Source organism: Zootoca vivipara, chromosome 8 (genome assembly GCF_963506605.1).
Source record: "Zootoca vivipara chromosome 8, rZooViv1.1, whole genome shotgun sequence".
NCBI lineage: Eukaryota > Metazoa > Chordata > Lepidosauria > Squamata > Lacertidae > Zootoca > Zootoca vivipara.
Window position 1 is genome coordinate 47,946,009 of NC_083283.1, and position 24,075 is coordinate 47,970,083.

The following is a 24,075-nucleotide window of genomic DNA, read 5'->3' on the forward strand; positions in this document are numbered from 1 at the left end:
TTCAGTGGATGCTCTTGCGTCTTGCCCTTTCAAGGGCTTGAGGTGAACTCAGATGCATTTGGCTCTCACAATCTCTATCTATAGCATGTTTAGAAACTGTTTTTGCTTCCAAGGACTAGATGTGCCACTGGGTGGGTGGTGTGTGCATGCTGATGGGCCGGGTCAGGGATAGAATACTCCCCCCTCACACAATCACACATCCTTCCTCTCACACCCACAGATGTAATCCCACTCATAGGTATATGCATAGACACACAGTCTTCCAGTTTCTTTCTCTTATTCTTAAATGCAGACACAAACTTCTCCCTCTCTCTACCCCAGACACATACTGTGACCTAGCCCCCCTTCCCAGCTGCATGAGGATCACTTTGCCACATGCTTTCCTGCACTCCTAATTAGGGACGTGAAAAGTCTTTGCTTTCCATTCTGCCCTATGTTTGTTGTATCCATCGCTATTTCTGTTCCACTGCAGTTTGTCTTCCACCAAAAAAAATGTTATTCATCTCATTGTGCGCAATGGCAAAATTACATATCTTACGTGATTACTTAGGTAATTTATGTAATTAATGACACTGTTTTTACATTATCCCACCTCATTTCAGTACAAAGGAAACTCAACACAAATGGGGGGAAAGTATTGAATACAGTATCTACGAACTGAAAGGAACAACAGCAAATACTGATTGTATTTGCTGGGTTGACTTTCATTCCAGACATGGGATGAAGAAGTGAACATTGACAATTTCTGCTTCCATTGCTACTTCTTTTCTTTTTCAATTCTCTAACTCCTGAAAGCTAAAAATTTTATTCCTGCACTGCTGTTAGCACAGAGATTGCAATATTTGTTATATCGGGTACGTAGCAGGGCACGTTAAACCTGCACTTATCAGAAATCCTGAAGCAGCTAAACTTGCTGGTCACATGCTGATTAGCAGTGCAGGAAAAGCTTGTATTTTCCCCATTGCCCATCTGAGCTGATTAGCTGGACAGTGGTGGAAAGTTTTGTTGCCCACACTGAGAGCAGCTGTGGGCTCATATGGCCCACAAACCTTGAGTTGCCAACATGTCCTCTGTATGGTCTGTTCTGTTCTCTCTGCTGAGTAACCTTGAAAGCTCCCACTCTTTCCTTGTGTTCCAAGTTGTGAAATACTCCCCTGCCTGTTGCCATTAATGAATGCAACCTCTTTAGGATTTAGGACCTCTCAGCACCCACTGACTGTGAATACAGATTAGCCCCTTGAACTGATGCCTTGATTGAACTCTTCAGCATTTGACCCAGTTTCTGCATCAAACACACCTCAGCTGCAAGGACAGAGGATCATACTCTGCTGAGAAATGGAATCATGCCAAGTCTTTGAGGCAGAACTGAATGTCTTCCCTGTCTCTTTTCCCATCCTCTCGCATTGTGGCAAATTCCTTGAATTAGATAATCAAAGGCAGAAGCGCACCACTATTTGACAATTTAGTCCTGTCTTATTTTGCATGATTCCATGTTCCTAATCACAATGCAGCTGTCAAATAGGGGGGTATAGCATTTCATTTCCCTGACCTTATCTGCAATATGAGTTAAGGGTGGGTGCTGAAAAGTGATATTACTTGGATCCTGCTGCCTGCATAATAATTTGATTGCCGGCCTCTTAAGAGTATGAGTTTTTTTGAACCTGTGATCATTTACTTTGCTCTCAGGAGGAACAGATATTTACCAGTTTCTATATTACAAAGGTCAAGAGTTAGTGCTAAAAAAAGAAATGGAGAAAAGAAAAATCATCATGGGCCAGTTTGTAACAGGAAAAGTAGATTCCATTGGTAACTCAGCTCTGCTGTGACGTTTTTCTTGGATGTTTTAAAACTATGCCATTACATTATTTGATTAGAAGAACATCTGCTTAAAAAGCATCCAAATGACGCATTGAGCAAATGCATTTAAAGCCAACAACAGTGAAGAAATTGCCCCAGCTTCTGGTCAGACTTAAACGAGAAATTGAAGTGAAACCAGTGTGTTCTGATAAAGGAAAGGATTATTGAACTAAGTAGCACCATGGAGGCGGGGGTGGGGGAATTAACAGCTTTTATGTCTCTACATAACTAACCTGATTTTACTTTTATACATGTTTCTTCACACTTATGTGAAGGTTACAGTGAAAAATGTGTAATTAAATATAATGAACTAAACTGCAATCCTACTGAATTTAATGTAGCTTATTCCCAGATAAATGGGGTTAGGATTGTAGCCTTACTTCAAAAGAAGTAATATGAAGTAATTTTTCCCAGCTCATACAAGTTTATCATTTGCGCTACAATTCAGCCCATCGCTACATACACTGAAGTTGTGTTGGTTTCAGTGGGTTTACTGATTACTAGATTGTAAACGAAACTGCATGATCCTATGAACTGCTTTGTAGGTACAGCTGATTATGTTGTAGGTGCAGCAGCTCATGAGATCAGGTAGGCTTGAAGCCACAGTTGATTGCTAATTATTTTACCAGGATTAGCTTCATTGGTGGCACTTAAATTGTAGATGCTTGCCGACCTGCCCTTGATGAGGCATACTGTAAATATAAAGGCACATGGGGGATGTGCAAATCCCCACAATGCTGATGGCCTTCTGAATTCAACTTTGTCATTGGCGGGCTAGATGGTCCATTGGTTTCATCAGTATTTTCTTACTCATATTTCATTCTATTGAATGTACACCCCTTAGAGGTTTTTGTTTTTATTAAGTGGTATATAAATCTTGTTAAATAAATAAAATAAGATCCAGAGAGGATTTCCTAAGGAGTGGATACATGTGTGCTTTTACCTGACTGGAATGTGTCCTTCATCCTCTTTGCTTACCTGGATGGAGGACAGAGAAGGGTTTGAGCGTCTGCCAAAACTAGTCCATTGCACAAAGTCAAAATTGGCACTCATTGCTCTGTTCAGTTTTGTATCTTACTCTGCCTGCCGCTGGCTTGTGGTGGCCCCTGGAAAGTTGTGCAGAATTGAATGTGGCTTTTGGGTTGAAAAAGATCCCTCACTCCTACTCTAGAGGAACTGTACCAAAACTGGCATCAAGGTCAGGGTGAATAGAAGTGACCTTATTCCAAAATGCCTGGCAAATTAGTCTCAGCAGAGTCCCCGTGTAGACATTTTAAGTTTAAATAGGCATTCCCTCAAGTGTGATCCAGCCATTGTATGGAATATTAATTGTACATCTGTAGAAATAGTGAGTTGTGTTTTTTTTTTAAAAAAAAAGAGTTTGCATTTTTTTAAAAAATCTCATTTTATATTTTTGTGCATCACTTTGATGGCCTCAGGCTGTAAATCAGTTTATGTTCAGGATATCTACTTCAACACGTGCACTATCTGTTTTAGTTGTCTCTTTGCTTGTTTCATGGCCCCTAACTCTCTGGTAAACCAGAAAGCCAACCAAACTCTACAATGTGGGAGCTGATGCTAGCGAGTGATAGGCTTGTACCAGCCCACCAGTGCAATGATTTTTGATTACATAACTAGACTTCCCCTGCTCTCCTTTCTCACACCTGCCCCGTAAAGGTTTTGTTATACATGCCAGGTTGACCCCTTCCTCCACCTTTAAATGGTTTGTGACATATATGTTATTATAAGGGGAATAACCACCCCACTTATAACCACTTGCCCAGTCTTGCTCATTTTGGCCACATATTTCCTCTACTGTTGTGGTGATGTGGGCCATAGCAAAGCCCCAAAGTACGGCCATAGCTAACTGGGGAAAGTACATTATTAAGTTAGCTTTTGTGATATAAAATAGGAGGGATGTGTCCCTTCCACAGTAATTTTAAACGTGAAGGCAAAAAGGGCTTGTACGTGTTGAAAGTAGCAATTGCCATTTGAAAACATTTTTTGTATGTGAAAGTCACTTGGGTTCAGTAATAAAATCTAACCTGCAGATTATCACTTCTTCATGCTCAACATATATTTAAAAAAAAACTTGCTATACCAGCACCTTTCTTGCTCTTCTCAAGCATTGATGTGGCAAGCAAGGTTAGGAAGAATTGTCAGGTGTGTCATATCAGGCAAAGCATAAATGGTATGACAAGGTATGACAAAAGTCTCCCATTAGTGACACTTACTCCTAATTAGTGCTAGTGAGAGACCAAATAAGTGCTTGCTCCAGTTTGGAGATTATGGGTCATCTTTGGAGATGATATATAATGCAGGGATTTGCACCATTGTAGAGAGATCATATATACTGTGTCTAGAGGGATGATCAAGTAGTGACCGGCTCGTTAATAGCCACCAAAATAGATATAGAAAGATTTGTTCGCCTAATGTGGCAATCACTTTGTAAAAATGCAGCTGTAAACTTTGACAGTAAGGGTTTTGGAAATCTGACCCTTGTTTGTCTGAGTGAGAATTTGAGTACCCTTGAAAATTTGGCATCATTTGGTACTAAGCAATAAAAATCCCTCCCTGAGTTGATTATTCATTACCATGGTTTCTAGGCAAATAAAAAAAAAGTTAGAACTTAATCAGAGCTTTCAAAGACCTTGATGAAAACAGGAGTGTGCTGGTCCCCAAACGTTAAAGTTTAATTACATTTTACTTGTTCCCCGCCCATACCCATGTCAATCCAAAGGAACTTTAATGAGGGAGCTTATAAATCAGACTTGTTTCCATGATTGTCTGTCTACCTTGTGAAGGTGACACGGTGCTTCGAAAGATGAATACTGTCATATTTTGATTAAAAAGTCAGAAGTCCTTTAAGGGGGTCAGCATGCTGAATTGAATAATGCATCCTTAACAGTTTTCATGCTAAAAATTATTTACCGTAGAAAATGGATGTTTCATGAGACATGGATTCTGATGTTCCGTCACATTATACAGTAAACAGAACAAACATTACTCTTTTTTTGTAAAGAAGCGGCTATAAAAGCTGAAGACCGTGGCTGCTGTAAGGCACTGGTTATCTCATTTAAGCAGATATTAAATGTGGGTGCCAGTGGTGTGATCATCAGCTGCTTCCCATTTTGTGAATAAATTGCTTAGAAGGAGTCTTTTGCCTACCAGATGTGACCTAGATTTAGATTTCCAAAGGCCAAAAAAGTCTATTGTGTAAAAAACAAAACAGTTGCTGGTAAAATGCATGGTAAATGAGCTTATCTCACATTTCCAGGTGTTTAAGCTAATATGTTAAAGAATTACTGCTTCATTTATGAAAAATAATTGCAGAAAATGTTTCGGCAAATCAAATTTGGATAGGGGATTATGATAGTTATTGTGTTTGTTAGCAAGTTTTTAAATAGCAAGGCCAACAGGGAGGGTAACACAGATAATAGAAATATAGAAAATTGGTATGTGAGAACAGGTTACAGTGTGGGTTTAGCATCAGAATTTGGTTTAGGGTTATAAACAATTGGATTTTTCTCAGCACATATGAATATATTATAAGAAATCAATGATTTGGTGTCTGCCAGCTTTGATGACAATTATGATGATGTCAAACATTAGAAATAAACCATGCAATGTCTTAATTATGTTCTCTCTTTTAAAAATGTGTTTTTGCAGGTGCAGCAACTAGGAAACCAGACCCTGAACCAGAGAATCAAACAGACCATACGGTTAAAATAGCTGGAGTAATTGCAGGAATCTTGCTGTTCGTTATTATATTTCTTGGGGTTGTGTTGGTTATGAAGAAAAGGTGAGTAACTAATAAATCTTTCTGTGTCTGCATATTTGTGTTGAAGCATCTCCTGCAGCAGTTCTCAGTAAAACAGATGCAAAGTTTCTGGCTACTTTTATGGACAGTTTGAAAATATATGTTGCTCATTCTCCCTAAAGCCTTGCTAGTGTTGAATGAAATTGTGATATCTGACTCTTTCCTCCTGCAGCAGCTTTCTTAGTAAATTAATGTTAGTGCCTGCAGTTGGGGATTCTTGCACTGTATACAGTACTATCAGCCCAAACGACATAAGGATAATGTTTATGTGTAGCCCCACTCCATCTAAGAGCTAAGGAGAAAATTTGAGGTGTCTGAGTCATTGTAGAACTCAAAAATACCATATATATATATATATATATATATATATATATGTCTAACAGACACAGTGCTTTGGAACCAATATATAGCATTGTATCCAAAGAACTGTGGAAAGAAGGTAAATTGGAAAAGTGCTGAAGGGTTTGTGTCAGACCATAATTGTCAAATGTGTCAGACCATGCTTCTGCTTCTGCAAACCACAAGCTGAACAATATTTTTGGAGCTACTTTGGCTTTTCTCGCACCGTGTTTTAGTGAAAAAATAGCCCTACACCAAAAGACAACTCCATCCATGATCAAAATGACACTTCTGGATCCAAGCTGGACAGAAGTGTAAGAGTGGAATTTTGAAGAGTGCTGTTTGAAATATTTGCTCACAATTCACTGTGTATATTTTCCCCAGTGAAAACAAGTGAAAGGATTATATTGTTATAATGCTGAAGTTAACCTAGGGCAGGTTCAGAAGCTGCATACAAAAGAGTGAAAGGCAGAGGGTCCTGTTCTGAGCAGACATTACAAGCTTGTGGAATTTATAGTTTTGATTGTACTCAAAAATTATAATGTCCTGGAAAATCTACCTGACATCAAGGTAATATGTTTGGGAGTGGGAGCGAGGGAATAGTTTTCACCGTGGGACTAGTAAGAACATATCAGAAAAAACAGTAGAAGATTGGGCCAATATTATTCATGCTTTACTTCGAGTATGCTTAGGTTCATTTGTCAATGAATCTCTGAGTTGATAGAATATGATTGGTATGAAAAATATCTGAATGTTTATACTTGGAATGCTTGATCCTTTGTGTAGGCTTTTTGTGTGCAATGCACACCACTGCAATTTCTCCAGGCCTCAAGTTCCTTAAATGAACTCAGATATACTTGCGAAAGACCTCACAGAGTTCCAGGTGTGAAACGAAATATCAATAGAGCTAGGTTTGAAAAACACAAGTACATTTAAGTCACCTGCGTATTAATATGGTCCCTGTGGCATGACTGTGAACCAGATGGAATTCAGTGTCATAAGGTAACAGATAAAACTTGTGAAGAAAGCAGCTAGAAGAGCAAAAGAACCTCTGTGAAAAGCAGATCCAAAATCTGAGTTTATTATTATTATTATTATTATTATTATTATTATTATTATTATTATTATCTGTCTGAAGATTTCAGGGTGGTTCGCAACATAAAAATACAAAATGAGAACACAAAATACATAATAAAACAAAAACAAACCAATAACCCCCCTCCCACAAACACATTTACGAGTCCATAGAATGTTAATCAACCAAAGGTCTGGTGATAGAGAACATTTCCACCTAGCACCTAAAGATATGCAATGAAGGCACCAGGCAACCCTCCCTTGTTTAGTGTCGGAAAGAAATATACAGCCATACCTCGGGTTATACCCGCTTCAGGTTGTGTCTTTTCGGGTTGCGCTCCGTGCCGAACCCGGAAGTACTGGAATGGGTTACTTCTGGGTTTCAGCACATGCACAGAAGCCCTAAATCGCACTTTGCGCATGCGCTGAAGCGCCGAATCGCGCAGGTTGTGAATGCTGCAGGTTGCGAATGTGCCTCCCGCACGGATCATGTTCGCAACTGAGCGTCCACTGTACAGTACTGCATTGATAAAAATATGTAGAAATCATTTTTGGCATGTTGTAGCCTTAAAATCTATATACAGAAATAAATGTATCAACAATGAACTAGCATTATGGATTGAACTTGGCCAAATTTTATTATTCCAAAGAAAAGTTGTGGTTAAGATTCTTCATTTTCCAGAGGCAGCACATGGGGCCTTTTTAAGCACTATTAGCTGTCACTGACTGACTGGACACCAACGAATGATGAGAGGTACCAGCTGAGGAACCCCCAGGGGATGAAGACTCAGAGCTCAGGGATTGGTGGTAGGATGATAATGAGTGGTAAGAGGGAGAAGAAGGTGTTGGAAGCTGAAGAGGTTCAGTTTAGTGAGCAGGGAGAGTCTGTAGCAGAGAGAAGTACCGAAGCAGGAGAGGAAGGGAGGTCAAGAGGCAGAGATGAGTCAGGCTGTTGAAGAAGCTAGGAGGTTTCCCCCTTCTGCTGTGTCAAGGGAACAGGGAAGAGCAGAGGGTATAGTGATGTAGTCTCAGATTGCTGAGGAAGGAACCAGGGGAGGAATAGATTTAGGCACTGTGGGAAGGTGGGGACCTCCAACCTCCATAATTGCCTCATATGGGCAAGGACTACCATGAAGAGTTGCTGTGCTCATCAGGCTGGCGCTTTTTAATATGAAGCTTAAAACAAGATATAATTTTCTTTCAAATTTGAAGCACTGGAATAACATCTTTTGTATAATTAATTAATCATGTACCTGTGGTACCTCTGGTTACAAACTTAATTTGTTCCGGAGGTCCGTTCTTAACCTGAAACCGTTCTTAACCTGAGGTACCACTTTAGCTAATGGGGCCACCCGCTGCCACCACACACCACCGCTGCGCAGTTTCTGTTCTTAACCCGAGGTACTACTTCCGGGCTAGCAGAGTCTGTAACCCGGAGTGTTCATAACCCGAGGTGTTTGTAACTCGAGGTACCACTGTATACTTCTTATTAGAACAATAGGAGCAGGCCGCCATGAACTGCTTTGTTATTATTAGGAATTGTGTAGAAGTCCTTCTGTAATTTACAACATTGGACATTTTTAAAAATTATTTTATTTTTCTCAAAATTTCAAATGAGAACTACAAAAGTACAACTCTTTCCTTGCCATTTTGCTTTCTAAAGCATGGGCTTAAAATAGTTAAGCAGTGTAACGGAGTGTGCCAAGTAGAGATTTCAGCTAATATTTTTTTTTTTAAAAAAAAAAAACACCTCATGCAGCAAAGCAATAAGGTTTTGAAAGTTGGACGTCAGAATTCCTCTTGGGAGTACAGAATATCCTAAGCCCCAAAAGAGCAATGTGAATTGTGACCTAAATATGACTAGATTAAATACAAATAAAGGTCAACACCTATATGATACCAGCATCTTCACTAAGTACAGTGGTACCTCGGGTTACGTATCCCTCTGGATATGTAATCTTTGGGTTGTAAATGCGGCAAACCCGGAAGTGTATACTTCCGGGTTTCACCGCACGCATGTGTAGAAGCGATCAGCGTGCATGCGCAGAAGGGCACCTCCAGTTATGGACTTTTCAGGATACGGCCGGGCCTCTGGAACGGATCCCGTCTGTAACCAGAGGTACCACTGTAATTTGATATTTTTGTTAGCCTTGCTGTTGTGATTCTTTCATTAACCACATGCAAAACAGTATTTTTCAGTCTGTTATAATCTAGAATTGTTCAGCAGTAATTGTGAAGGATTATCAGATATAAAACAGATATAAAACCTCATTTTATTATAAAGCTTCAGTACAGTAGACCCACAACTTATGCACAGTTAACTTGTGCACATATAGCTTTACGTGCTGGACAAAATAATAATAAATAAATAAAGGGAGGCAGAAAAGGGACAAGTGTGTAGGGGAAAAGATGTCGGCAGAGCATAAGCTAATGGCAACCGAGGCACACCCCTGAGGGAGGCAGGGCCTGTTGTGGTCCAGTGCCTCAGGTGCCGCAGCCTCTCTCCACCCCCGAGTCAGGCTTGACCCAAGAGTGGAGATGTGGCTGGTGGCGTCCGGCTGCCATGTTGTCTCTTTAGCTCCTTTGCACTCAGGAGTCAGTCTCCAGTGAGGATCCTGTTGTAGGGGCGCCTGGTTGTGCCCCCTCAAAAAAAAAAGACACCCGGGGCCATGGTCCCCCAGCCCCGCTCCCCATGCTATGCCACCTGCTATTGCACCCAATGTGTTTTGTCTATATTTGATTTTGGCTTTATGCCCTATATCTGGAATATAACCCCATCGTAACTACTGTATAAAAATATCTGGAGCCATTTCCTCTTCATTTTTCTTCCATTATATCAAATAGTGATGGGATCTATTTGTTGAAAATAAGGCACCTGACTCTTCAACGGTATTTTTTAAATATGGAATCATTTATCTCAATAAATTCTTAGCAGAATTTTGCATCCAGACAATATTGCACTGGTTAATTATATTTATTGTTGTTTCTGAAATTGCTGTACAAAATTTAGAAGCACGGTTGCATTTATACCAATTATGTTATAATGCTCTCATGTTAAAAAATAGGGATTGCTTTGTCATGGGACTCGAAATGAGGAAATGTTACAATATTTCTTCACTAGAACAACCGTACTTCCTCTTGTTCTATCCTTGTAGGTAGGCAGAAGTATTTGCATAGACTTACTCCTTGTTCAAGTTTTGCTGGGTTTTGCTGCAACTGCACCTACAACAGCAGCTTTCCTACAAAAACAGCACATTGCATTCTCCTTTTAAACAGAATTAGAACAGGTGTACATTTAGCAAATATACCACATGTGATTAAATATTAAGCACTTCACTTCTTTAAACAATACTGTTAGCATCAGAAAAATAAGAATAGAAAACTAGCAAACATTTCTACAGGCAAAGAAGATGAGAGAGAAAACTTGATGAAAGCCTCATTTTCAAAGGGATGCCTGCAGCATGTAGCTAGAGGCAAGTTAACATTAGCTGTAGTCCTTTGTAAGACCTATTTATGGAAAGGGATGTAGGGCTCTTTTGTTTTTGTTTTTGCCATAACAAACAAGCAAACAAAAAACTATGATGCAGAAATTACCATACTTACAGTACTTATTTGTATTTTTGTACCTTGCCGCTATTTGACCCTTAATTTAGCAAGTTTTCCTAATTATTTTGCTGCTTTATAAAATGCTGTTTCTCCCTTTTTTGCACTGTAAAGGAGGTCATCAATAGAGCAGAAATAGAGAGACGGTTGTACTGCTTTATTGCATATGACTGTTTTATTGGCTCAGAATATAGACATTGGTTGGATAGACTGTTTGGTCCATAATGTAAAGAATCTCTTCACGTTCATCATTTTTTGGGGGGGTGGGGAGGACAAAACTGTGGCAAATTAACAGGTGCAGAAGCACCAATTTGTATATATGTACTTTGCTTCCCCTTTAATCTCATGGTCAGTGGTCAGGGGTGATGGGAGTTGTAGTCTAACAACAACTAGGAACGTACGGTTGAGAAAGCCTGATCTAGACCAAGCATAGCCAAGCTCCAGATATTATTGGATTCCCATCAGCCTCAGCCAACACAGTCAATAATAATATATGATGGTAGGTGTAATCCAACATCACCTGGAGGCTACCATGTTGGCTACCCCAAACAGAGCTGCACCGGGTTTCTAGCAGGCCCAACATCCTTGGAAAACTCCAGGGCTCCATGAATGCTTTTAGCCAGCCTTGGCCTGCTTGCCTCTCAGCCTTGCCTAGAGCAGTAGTGGAGGATTGCAAGCCTTTTGTCAGTATCCCCCCCCCCCAGTGCCCTGGAGCCAACGTTTGTCATAGCATTGTAAGCAACTAAAATGCTGGGCAGCTTGTCGCTATTGTCGGAGGTCATTGAGCTGTTGTCACCACCATTAGTAAGCCTACCAAGAAGGGCAACAATGTCAGAGAGGTCCCACCCATGGACACTAGGCCAGGCAGCCAAGCCCTGTTTTTTAGTCATTGTGCGGGACTAATTTGATTTTCCGAAAGCAAGAATAAAACCATAATTGTAAAGTAAGCATATTCATATAAGGAAAAAATGTTGTTTTTGCTTTTTGGGGAAAAAAAGTTGAAAGACTTTCCCCCCCTTTTTCTTTAAACATACATTTGTATACAAAGTTTATATTTTTATGTTGCATTCCCAACTAGATTGTGGGGGTAAACAGCCAGCCCATGGTGCTATGCTCCTATGGTTTATTGGCGTATCTGAGCAAGTGGAGCTGTGATAGTGTTGCAACATAGTTGACTTACAAAGAAATAACATTCAAGAAAGGTACTCAGTATCAAATAACCCACAGTACGCTGGCAAAACAAAAAACTTTTTGAAAATTTACTGTTTCTAATTTCCTTATTGATGTTTTAGAAGTGGCATGCTGTCCTTCCTAAAGGAAGTATTATGATCTGAAATGAAAGCATGGTTAATGAATTAACATGTGTGTGTCTGTCTTACGTATTATATATGTGTAGGAGACATTTCCTTGTTAGTCATGGCTATTAGATGTGCGGTAAAGTGTGTTTAAAAAAACCTCAGTGAGGAATTGCTGAAGCTTTTGTAAAGATTGGATATGTCACCTGTCTGTTCCAAATGTGCTGCATGATATTTCTGAGATGCATTCTTGCTACCTTTTCATTTGTTTCTCCAGTTCTAGTCTCATCTTGATTTTTTCATACATTAATATTTGGCTTTTCTTTCCTTCCATTTCATCTTTTCCTCCACTGCCTAAATCCTTCCACCATCATGGCAGAAGAAGCTATCACTCCTACACTTATTACCTGTAAGTAACTTACTTGTGCATCATCAGAGACATGCTTTCTGCCATGTTGTTCCTCTGTGCATGAATAGTGAATACTAATGATTCAAACTTCCTTTGTGAAACTTGAAACACTTTTCTGCCTCGCTTGAAACCAAACATCTTCATGTCATTGTATTCAAATCCACGTTTCCTTTAGGTTTCCTTTGCCACGTACTGTGTGTTAAAAGTGTTGTAATTTTTTTTCCTCATCAAAAATATTAGGAAAATACAAGCACCGTTATTAGGATTTTAAAAAACAAAACCAAGCTTAGGGTATCTTTAAATAAAATACTTTGATCCATAGCTTATGCATGTTTGCTTAGAAGTACGGTAAGCCCAACTGAGTTCAAAGGGCTTATTCCCAAGCAAGTGGGCATAGAGTGGTTGTTTTTAATTTTTTTCCTTGTTGAAAATCTAGTGGTGTATGTACATGTGCAGCCATTTACCATACATCCATTGCTGTATACATTTTAATCCCATTCATAAATAAAATGCTGCTTAAATGTTGCATATTCTGTAACACATAGTTATGCTGTGTTGATCCCAGAGAATGATATGTACATAGTAGGTAAGAGAATATTTTTCTATTTGAAATCAAAAGGGCATGTTCACAAGGTTATGTTTACTTGTTTGCTGTTATTTTTAAAGAGGTCCAAATTTTAAATACCGTAGAGCAGGAGTGTTAGTGCGACATTGTCTGTCGGGATGACCTGCCTATTCACTACTTTCTTTCTGAATAATCTATAGGCGAGTGCACAGTGCATGAGCCATAACTGTATAGTAAGCATTTATGGTAGTTAATTTGTAGATAATCCTCCTTGGGAGGAGGGTTGTTGCCTTTGTGGAGTGCATATAAGAATACCAGTGAAATCTGACAAACCACTATTGGAAATGGATTGCTGATCTCTATGGACCTTTAGGTCAATCTAGCAGAGCTCTCCTGACATTCTTACAATGGCATAGCCCTACACAAGGTTTCCTACTCCTGCTCCTGTACATCAGGAGTTAAATGTATGAGAAGAAGAAGAAGAAGAAGAAGAAGAAGAAGAAGAAGAAGAAGAAGAAGAAGAAGAAGAAGAAGAAGAAGAAGAAGCGGAAGAGGAGGAGGAGGAGGAGGAGGAGGAGGAGGAGGAGGAGTTTGGATTTGATATCCCACTTTATCACTACCCAAAGGAGTCTCAAAGTGGCTAACAATCTCCTTTCCCCTCCTCCCCCACAACAGACACCCTGTGAGGTGGGTGGGGCTGAGAGACTTCAAAGAAGTGCGACTAGCCCAAGGTCACCCAGCAGCTGCATGTGGAGGAGCAGAGACACGAACCCGGTTCCCCAGATTACGAGTCTACCGCTCTTAACCACTACACCACAATGGCTCTTGCCAGTGTAAGGAAAGCAAGATGGGAAGTAAGGAAAGCAAAAGTCACTTGGAGAAGGTCTCTCCTTTGTTAAGACAAAACTGGGGGTAACTTTAAGATAAGAAGGAGAAAAAGCTGCTGAGTCATATAACTAGCTGCCACGCCTTTGGGAAAGAAAGGAACTGACATGGCGTTATGAAGCTAATGAGGGGCAGCAAGTGAGAAGATACCATAGAAGTGGAAAGACATTCACCATAACAGTGACGCCCAGTAAAGTTGATTTCTGGAATGTAGAGGGTTGGACTAGATGACCCTTGGGGTCCCTTCCAACTCTACGATTCTATGAAATGAAAATCAGCCTCAATTGCAGGCTTTTACGCTCTTGGCCCAAATCTCTTTGAATAATAGAACAAAGATAGTTGCACTCCTGTGGCGAAGAAACAGTTGGGATGTTAAGAAATTATTTGTATATAGCACATTCCCAGAGAAAAATAAAGGGTGCAGTAGAAAAGCTTGTGGGGAAGGATTTTATATTCTGCTAAGCTTTTAAATGGCTATAAAAACGAGCTAGCAGACTGCTCCTTGAATACTTAGCATGAAAGGAAGTATTGGATTACCTTGGGCACTGACAGCATGTGGGGAAAAGAGAGAAAACGCCTAGTGGAGGCTTCGATGGAGGCTGTCATTCTATTTTTTTCCATGATCCTTGAACATCTGAAGTATCCTTGTGGCTGTGCCCACCTCATTACTGTTTGCACACTCTTCATGTACAGAAATGTTGCTTAAGGCTAAGTTACACTGCATGGCAAAGCCACAACTTGGTAGGTAATTTATGTTGCTTAGGGACTGTAGTTTCATAACAAATTAAGCTGTTAGTTTTCAGGGTGATTTAATGAAATATTGAACCAAGTGCCAAGGGCAGAACCATGAGGAATGAGGCGAACATACACAAATCAGTGCACAGTTTTGTTTTGTTTTAAAAAGGCGAAAGGTAGGGAAAAGTAGCTCAAATGTCTTTTTATTCCTGTGTTTTAGTTCTTGCTAGCTCAAAAAAGTTAAAACAAAATGCTTCTGTCTCTGGAGTGAAATGTGTTCATTTAGCCTGCTAACATTAGCATTCCTGTGTAATTATATTTTTATTTGAACTCTGAAACTCTTATCCTTTGAATACCTTTTAAACCCTACAGAATATGCTGTGGCTGAAATGCCTTCATTGACCCTATTGGTGGGTGTTATAACTAGATTAATGATAATCTGCTCCAAGGCAGATCTGTCAGCCCTCTTTTGTATTTCCACTAGGTCAATTGTCTCAGCCTGCCCATTCTTTTTCCCTCTCCAACTTTTCAAAGAATTTATTTCCTGCCATAATGCCACAGGAGAGAAGACAGCCCTATCTCATGATTAAGCAACATCTGGTTGGGGTAGCTTGTGTACAAAAGATACCAAACTTTCTTTGGGTGATTGCCACAGAGTAGTGAGGGGAAATGTAGGTTAAGGAGTAGGCATGGCCATTTCTTCACTTTGGTTTATTGTTTTGTTTTTCAGCATCATGGTTGCAATAACATATTGTCAAGGTGGGATGAACTACTAAGCTACTAAGGAGTCAGAGAGACAGGGGGGAATGAAATCTTAACTACTTTATAATTTTAAATTTCACTAACACATACATACATATTCCTGGTTTTGAAGGAAACAGCAGGGACCCATTTAAAATCAAACAAACCAGTAGCTGGACCAGGTCTGTGTTATATAGAGGGTGTCCCAAATTGTGTCACAGGTAATAGTGCTAAACTGTACAGTGTGAAGCTGCTGTTTCATTCTTTGGAGGAAGATTTCATCTCTGAAAAAATGTGCATTGTATTTATGACATGACAACACTTGAGAAGGGGATGGAAAGGGAGGGGAGGGCATGATTTTTATTCATAGGGCTGACTCCAACTAAGTCATTCCGTGTGGCCTCCACCCACTAAATATGCTCTGGAGAGTTGAGGGGACACCCAGTACAAGTTTAGGGGGTACATGAGAAGGGGGAGAACACCCCTTGTGTGAGCAGAACTCCCCAAGCACATATCCCACTTAGCACTATGTTGAATTCCACACATTATATTATTACTAAAGGTAAATGTAAAGGGACCCCTGACCATTAGGTCCAGTTGTGACCGACTCTGGGGTTGTGGCACTCATCTCGCGTTATTGGCTGAGGGAGCCAGCGTAGAGCTTCCAGGTCATGTGGCCAGCATGACAAAGCCGCTTCTGGCGAACCAGAGCAGCACGGAGAAACACCGTTTACCTTCCCGCTGTAGCGGTACCTATTTATCTACTTGCACTGATGTGCTTTCGAACTGCTAGGTGGGCAGGAACTGGGACCGAGCAATGGGAGCTCACCCCATCGCAGGGATTCGAACCGCCGACCTTCGGATCGGCAAGCCCTAGGCTGTGTGGTTTAACCCACAGCGCCACCTGCGTCATTACTAGACGGTGATTAACATTTCATAATGAAATAGTGAGGATTGTCAGCCTACAGCTATTAAAATTTGCAGCACAAAATTAGGCAACATTGCAAACACGTTTTATCCTATGAGTCTCTTCCCTGGGCTTATGAGTCTAACCCAGGAAGTCCGGAAGCTTGGGATGTAAGTGAACAGGCTAAGCAGACAAGAGACTAGAAAGGACTTAGGGAACATGTGGCTGCTGAGAAGTGCCCACAACTTATATTAGTTAATTAGGTTGTGCCAGGATTTTGGGGGGCTGGGGTGGGGGCAAGTTTCATTTACCTTTTTTGCTGCTGCATGCCCTGATTACCTCAAATTTGGGGTGGGGCGATATTCCTCCCTTTCACCTCTGCTCGGTGGGCAAACACTTTCGGCTCTGTTTGCATCTGCTTCTAAAATTGCTATTGCAGGGATTTAAAGAACCACAGTGCTCTCCCCTTTTGAGTCCTGTATTTCGTAGGCATTCATACAGCTTGTGTTTGGTAACTGATGTTACACCTTAACAGTCTACTTACAGTGTTTGAATCTAGGCGTATATGGAAGACTAGTAATATGCCTATGGATTTCTTTTTTATTTTATTATTGCATGTTGACTTGGAGCTTTGCCTTCTCTGTTTCTCCCTTTCACTAGAAGCCATTAAACACAGATACTTGCTGAATGTGCCTACTGCATGAAAGCTTTAATTAAATCTACAAGCTGAGCCTTAAAAAGAACAAGAATCAAATTAATTGTAACCAGGGCTGTGCATTTGTTTCAGTGACAGGCCTTTGCGCTTTGGAGAAAGTGCAATCTGTGTACCCTTATCTGAATTAGTAATTTCAATATCACTTTTCATTAGCATGGTAGGTCACTGCCGTGTGTCTTCTGTCTAACACTGTTTGCCTCACAAATAGAGTCGGTTCCAACCACTTTGCCATAGGATTCCATAGCTGTAAACCCTTGAAGTGGAATAAACTCTTTTTCAGCTTTCTGCACCGTTGGTTTTTGTGAGTTCTTCTCCAGACTGAGCTTCCTAATTAGGCGACAGCATAATTAAGGCAAATGCAGGATATGCAAATATGGCAACTGGATTTATAGCAGATTAGGGTTATTATGCTGGGTTAGAGATAAATTAATTTATAAGCATCATTATTATTGACTTTTCAATGACCTAAAGGCAAAAATCTATATAATGTAAAATTAGATTGTGGGCTTAAAAATATAGTCAAAAGAGAGCAAGTATTGAACCAGGCCTGCTTCCACAGGTCTTTTAAAAATGAAAGCACCTGTAGACATTATCACGCAAGTATTCAGCAATTGTTTAAATCAATGTCAGGTGCTATTTATCTACTGCTTCTCTATCTGTTCCTCTGCATAGCATAAATCAAGATGCACATTCTGAAATCACACTTTCAAGGGAAAGGCCATTTTAAATCTGATAAGGTGCCTAGACTGCAGGGAAACTCTTTTTTAAAAAATAATAATGTGCATGTTAAAGTCTGCTCCGAGTTTGGAGGCATGCCCTAAGAATACATAGCTGCCAAGTTTTCCCTTTTCTCACGAGGAAGCCTATTCAGCATAAGAGAAAATCCCTTAAAATAAGGGATAACTTGGCAGCTATGAGAATAGGAGGTCCTATCCTGCACAGCTGGTGCTTTCTCTTCTCCCACAAATTGCAACCATAGAGGGTCTGATCAGGCCCCTGGCCTGTTAGGATTGAGGACTTTAACAAATGGGACCATTTTTACCATGCAAATTGTAGGCTCTATTTTGTTTGCGGTTGTAGCAGGTGAGCAATGGGTTAAAAAAACCTACATCCCGCAGTCCCAATCCATATCAAAGGTCAACATGTTGTTGTTGTTGTTTAGTCGTGTCTGACTCTTCGTGAACCCATGGGCCAGAGCACGTCAGGCACTCCTGTCTTCCTCTGCCTCCCGCAGTTTGGTGGCCAAAGTATTGGAGCCTCAGCTTCACGATCTGTCCTTCCAGTGAGCACTCAGGGCTGATTTCCTTTAGAATTGATAGGTTTGATCTTCTTGCAGTCCATGGGACTCTCAAGAGTCTCCTCTTCAACATAGGCAGGGTTTTCTTGCAGGTAGGTCAGGAGAGGAAGGGAGTGAACCCTTCACTTATTGGCAGAAAAATGCAGTTAAGGGCATCTGATATTTAGTCCTTAAAGGTAAAGGGGCCCCTGACCATCAGGTCCAGTCGTGACCGACTCTGGGGTTGCGGCGCTCATCTCGCTCTCTAGGCCGAGGGAGCCGGCGTTTGTCCGCAGACAGCTTCCGAGTCATGTGGCCAGCATGACAAAGCCGCTTCTGGTGAACCAGAGCAGCACACGGAAACGCCATTTACCTTCCCGCCGGAGCGGTCCCTATTTATCTACTTGCACTTTGATGTGCTTTCGAACTGCTAGGTGGGCAGGAGCTGGGACCTAGCAATGGGAGCTCACCCCATTGCAGGGATTCAAACCGCCGGCCTTCTGATCAGCAAGCCCTAGACTCTGTGGTTTAACCCACAGCGCCACCTGGATCCCTATTTAGTCCTTAGGATCCCAAATATTTCTATTTTACTATTTTTTCACTGGTTATTTATTGCTTATTTGTTATAAGGTGTCCTTCCATTTGGTTTAACTTCATGCAAGGTTGTACTGTAATAGATTTTCTTCATCTGAAATATTAAATTAAATTAGATTGAACCATAACTTTGATTTCCTTCAATTGAAGGGGCAGAATTTTCATATTTACCAGAGCCAGTGTGTCATAGTGGTTAGAGTGTTAGACCAGAACTTGGGACACCAGGGTTCAAACTGCCACTCAATCATTAAGCACTTTTCAAGGCTCTGGGCCAGTCACTATATCTTAGATCAGGGGTCCCCAGACTTACCGGCGTTTGGGCCGGTTCCCACCGCGCCGATCGCGCGGCGGGCCGGAGGATGCGTACGGGCGCTTACTGGCGCGGCGGCGCACTTCCAGGGTGGAAAAATCGCCGAAAATCGCTTGTGCGCATGCGTATGGGCCTCCCCCGCCCTGGAAGTGCACCAGAAATGACCTCTTCCGGGTCGGGAGAGGCCCATACGCATGCGCACAAAGGATTTTCGGCGCTTTTTTCCCGACCCGGAAGAGCGCTGCCGCGCTGTGCGCCATAAGAGCGGGCGGCGGGGGTCGTCGCGGGCCAGATTGGCAGGCCAATTGGGCCGCATCCAGCCCCCGGGCCGTAGTCTGGGGACCCCTGTCTTAGATTAACCCACCTCACAAGGTGGTTGTGAGGATAAAATAAGCAGGGGGCACATATAGAGTGAGTAGCAAACAACCCAGTAGAAGGGAAATGAAGCTATTAATTAATTATCCAGTTTTGTGGGGGCCACCCTGAAATGCTACAGTATGCCTATTATCCAGGTTTGAATATGTGGGCTGCAGTGATAAATATGCTTACTAGGCAGCACCCACCAAAAGGCAGTAAGCCTTGCATATGAATAAACATGAATAGTATCGCACTGTTTGTGACTCATTGAAATACATTTTAGTTATCTGCCGTAATAATAACATAGTAGTTGCCTATCCAGCTTTACTGGATATTCATTTTAGTGTGGGATTAATGTAAAATTGGAAATGTAATTTGATGTAATTGGTTACATTAGTGGAAGCATTATTTACGGAAGGTTTTGTTATCGTTAGGGTCATGCCATCAGGCAATCAAGCAAATGAGATCAAACTAGTGAACCTTAGGAAAATAAATTAACCTCAACAATAAATAAAAGGTTAGTATCCACTGCAAGCACTCCCAAACTAGCTAATCTTGATTAATTGTATATTTCACTTTAGGCTATAGATCCTCTTTAAAATGCTATTCATATTATTAATGCATGATGCCATTATATTAATGTAGACTAAAAATAATGCTTCTTATTTTCGCTTATTAAAGAAAAGTAGTTATCTAATTGGCTTATCGGCATAAAATTAGCTTGCTATTTATATTTATTTATTCTCACCCTTTCTCCAAGGAGCTCAGGGTTCTATGCACAGAAGTTACAAATTTTATCTTTACAACAACCTTGGGTGGGCATTTGGCCATAGAACTCCTCAATCCATAGCTTTGTTAAGAGGTTTATATGTCATTTGGTGATATTTTGTACTTTCTGTGAGTTGCCATGTTTCTAGCATACTTGAAGGTTAGAATCCGATGTGTTTTTCTTATACTATCATTCATTGCAATGTATGCTCCTACTTTTCCATTTTAAGAGTGCAGCTACTGTGACCTCAGAAGCCAGTATCCACACATAGCAGGTGCTGTGTTTTGTGTTCTAGGGCACAGCATGATATGACTATAAAAGTAAAGCACATTACTTGTCATGGTGGTTGAAGTAACATTTTTACAGCATGACGGCCTGACAGCTTCTTGTTGTATCTAATTAACTAGAAATGCCTGTATAATTTTAGCAGCACGGTCTTTCCCCTCTCCCCCCCTCCCATCTCCACTTTCCTTTCTGGGACCACCATGCAGGTGGCATCTACAAGAATTTTCAAAGCTTTATTTCCCTCTGAGTGTTAGGGTGTTTTTTTTTTTGTTTTTTTTAAGCATGCCAGCTTTTCATCTTGTAAACTAAAAATAAATGATTTGCCAGGATCAGATTGAAATTAAGGGTTGATTCATAAATGTTTTTTAAAAAAGTAATTACTGGTACGTACATTTTCATTAATTATTGCACGAGTACTTTTGCTTGCAAGAACAAACTGCTGAGTACTTCAGTTTTTTATGCATATATGAACGCATCTGATTGAACAAAGCTAAGATATTTTCTTACTAGATGATAGACACAGGATGTAACTAACATTTTGATTAACGGGGGAGCGGAGGAGGAGAATGAACACCATTAAAGCTAAAGTATTTACAAAACTTCATTGTAGCAGCCATGTTCCTGTAAAACTGAACTGGTTCATCATTTGATGGCTGCAGTATAATGTGAATATATGCATGTGGGAAGGACCATTACAGAATTTCATATTACTCCTCAGTTTAGACATTCAGCTGCCAATCATCATTAGGTTCACTGAATTAAATCTAGAGTTACCCTTCCATGTGAGTAAAGACTCCTTCCATTTATGGAAGGGACTGAGATATAGTGATTTTAAACTCCTGTTTGTCAGGGGAATAAGAAACTGTCAACAGGAAAGCAAGAAAAACAAACAAAATGGAATAAATTAGATGCCATTTTCACACCCCAGTGTAACGCCTCACTTAGCACTCTGTGTATTAAATAAGAGGCACAGCACGGACTAGGATGCTTTCAATCTGTTGAGTAATAACTGATCATGGCAAAAACTGCTGGACAAAAGCCTAGAAATAAACTAACTACTTTATGAATAGGAAATTCTTGGCTTGTCTGTGGTAGCAATTATTTATTTGTTGTGATTGTAGCAAGAGAATGATTTATAGCCTACTCAGGCTGTAAATATCACACACTGGAAGAAACATAACTACTGGCTAAAAGGTCCAACACATTCTGTCCACTTAGTTAAAATGCAGCACTCTTTGGATGACATTTTTGTGATAATGTGAAGGGGAAAATCTGTTTAGAATAACTACAGTTATCATGTTCTGCTGGTTGTTGTTGTTGTAGTTTTAAATGGTATCAGGCTGGCTTGAATTGTTCTTTACTCACTAGCAGCATTTTGAGCAATCAGAATACCCCTTTAACTTTAAAGAATTTGTTTAAAATATTGATTTATATGGGGGAGGGACAATCATCTTCATCCAGATTTTCAACCAGATCCATGCACTGTTAATTTGACTAATGCTGAAACATAAAATGGTGTTCCCACACTATTCACTGATCCCCTACCCCACTCCTTCAAAGTAATTAAAAGGAAATGTATCGTTTTCCTTCTATCACAACATATTTATGGTGAGCTCATTTCATTGATGCAGTCACCAGATGCCCTTCTCTCAAAATTTAATGCTTAATATCTGAATGGTAGTTATATTATTTTTACATGTTTGAACATATTTTTGTAACCACATTCTTGTTTGAACTCACGTTAACCAACACCAGTTACAATAATCATAATAGTACACTGAGAAAGGTTTGCTGTGCTGTAAAAATTGAACTTGGATTTTGGACTCTGTAAAGGTGTTCATTGCTGGTGCAAACTGTGTGATAGCATTGCAGATAGGTATTACAGAGAGAGCTTTTCTTCTTCTTTCACAAGTGTATGTTAAGGATTTGCAGAAGGTATGCAGCAGTTTTGTGAAAGCCCATCACTGTGGCAGATACAAATAGCCTAGCAAATACCTGTTTTAATCCACTGCACATGTCTGGAGAAAGCAGTTAGGTTGTGCCGCACAGGTGAGAGTGTAGTGGTGTTCAAAAAGAAAACATGCTAGATACCGAAAGAAGTAAAGAGACCAACATTTGTATGGGATACAACTTCACAGAAGCAAGCCATGGCAGGAAACCAGGTCCTATTTCTGATGGTCCATGCATTATCAACACTATTGGTCCAACCTAGACTGCTGGAACATGCTTAGAAGAAGAGGTGCAAGCTTCCAAAGGAGAAGGGGGGGGGCAACATCACATGGTGCATGACATCAGGACATCAGAGGAGGATGGAGCCCAGCACAGCAGCAGCATGGCTTCAATGGCTACGACTCCTTCTCCTGCCACTGCCAGCAGCTGGGGGCTGTTTTCCCACTTCTTCCTCTCCATGGCAGGAGGAGGAAGAGAAGGAGCTGGTAACTGAAGCCCCAATACACTTGGTTCTGGGCTTAGCCCCTCCTCTTATGCTTCTGTACAATGGGGGGCCTGCCCGCCCCCCCCAAAAAAAATGGGTGTGGGAAGTGTTCAGCCCCTGCTTGGAAGGTGAGAGGTGACTATAGCTGTCAAGAGCTAACCCTCCTCCCACCAATTGTTCATGCCAATACACTGTAGAAAATATCATAGAAGCTGATATTTTGATCAAATGCAGGCTGTTTCTTTAGGTAAATACCATAAACATGCCTAATGGTAACAGGACTGAACAGAAATTTAGAGTTCCTAACTCAGCAAAACAGGCAGTGGGTGGAATCCAATTTCCTTTTGTTCCCACGGAAGAGAAAGGAAGGTGATATTTGCCAATTTCCCCCTGCAACCCCCTGTGTCCCGAAAGGTTGGTTACAGGGTTTTGGAAGACCCTCCAGATCAGTGTATACGGTTATGCAGGGGACTTACCATAGGAAGAAGCAGCCGGCAAAATCACCTGTCCTCTTCTCTCCTATTAGCAGAGGCTTCCAATGGATCAAAAGCTCTTCAACAAGCAAAAAGATACCAGTTGGAATCACCCCTCCCTCTTGGACAGCATACTGCCATTGAAGTAGTAAATGGTGCAATAGTAACAACATTGTAATGCTGCTAGGAATTGGGCACTTTTATATCCTTTCTCCTAAAGAACAGTGTGTAAGGCAAAAGTTAACATATTATCTTGTGGGCCACAACACGGCAGGCTGGTGATGGCTAACTCGTGTGTGTGTGTGTGTGTGTGTGTGTGAATTAGCAGTGTGAATACAGTGTCCCATGACACCAGCTTGGGATCAAAATCAGCCATAACTTTATTGATTACAGATGTAGATCGGATTTCGCTTAGACATTGCTGACTGATATTTCCATCAGGTTCGGTCCTAGTGAGAGGACATCCTCCATTGATGCAGATCTATTGGGGAAATCCTACCAGGATGCCATTCAGGGATGATGTTCTATGGCCCAACAGCTCCTTTCTGGACTTCCCTTTAGTGGGTTATGCAGAATTTTTCCTGGAATTTTGGTGGGGACCCCCCCCCCCCAAAAAACTTTTTGATTAAGGA

General features: G+C 40.8%; 1 protein-coding gene across 15 annotated transcripts in view; it reads left to right on the forward strand.

Moving 5' to 3' along the window:
* PTPRM (protein tyrosine phosphatase receptor type M) overlaps positions 1-24,075 on the forward strand; it is a 412,071-nt gene that overhangs the window by 271,075 nt on the left and 116,921 nt on the right. For 8 of the 15 annotated variants that reach the window (XM_060277901.1, XM_035125994.2, XM_035126004.2 and 5 more), the window contains one exon: positions 5,527-5,659. In XM_060277901.1, the coding sequence (XP_060133884.1) occupies positions 5,527-5,659 (133 nt within the window). Of the gene's footprint in view, positions 1-5,526; positions 5,660-12,367; positions 12,398-24,075 lie in introns of all 15 variants that reach the window. The other 7 variants (XM_035125987.2, XM_035125998.2, XM_060277900.1 and 4 more) reach the window with 1 other exon arrangement.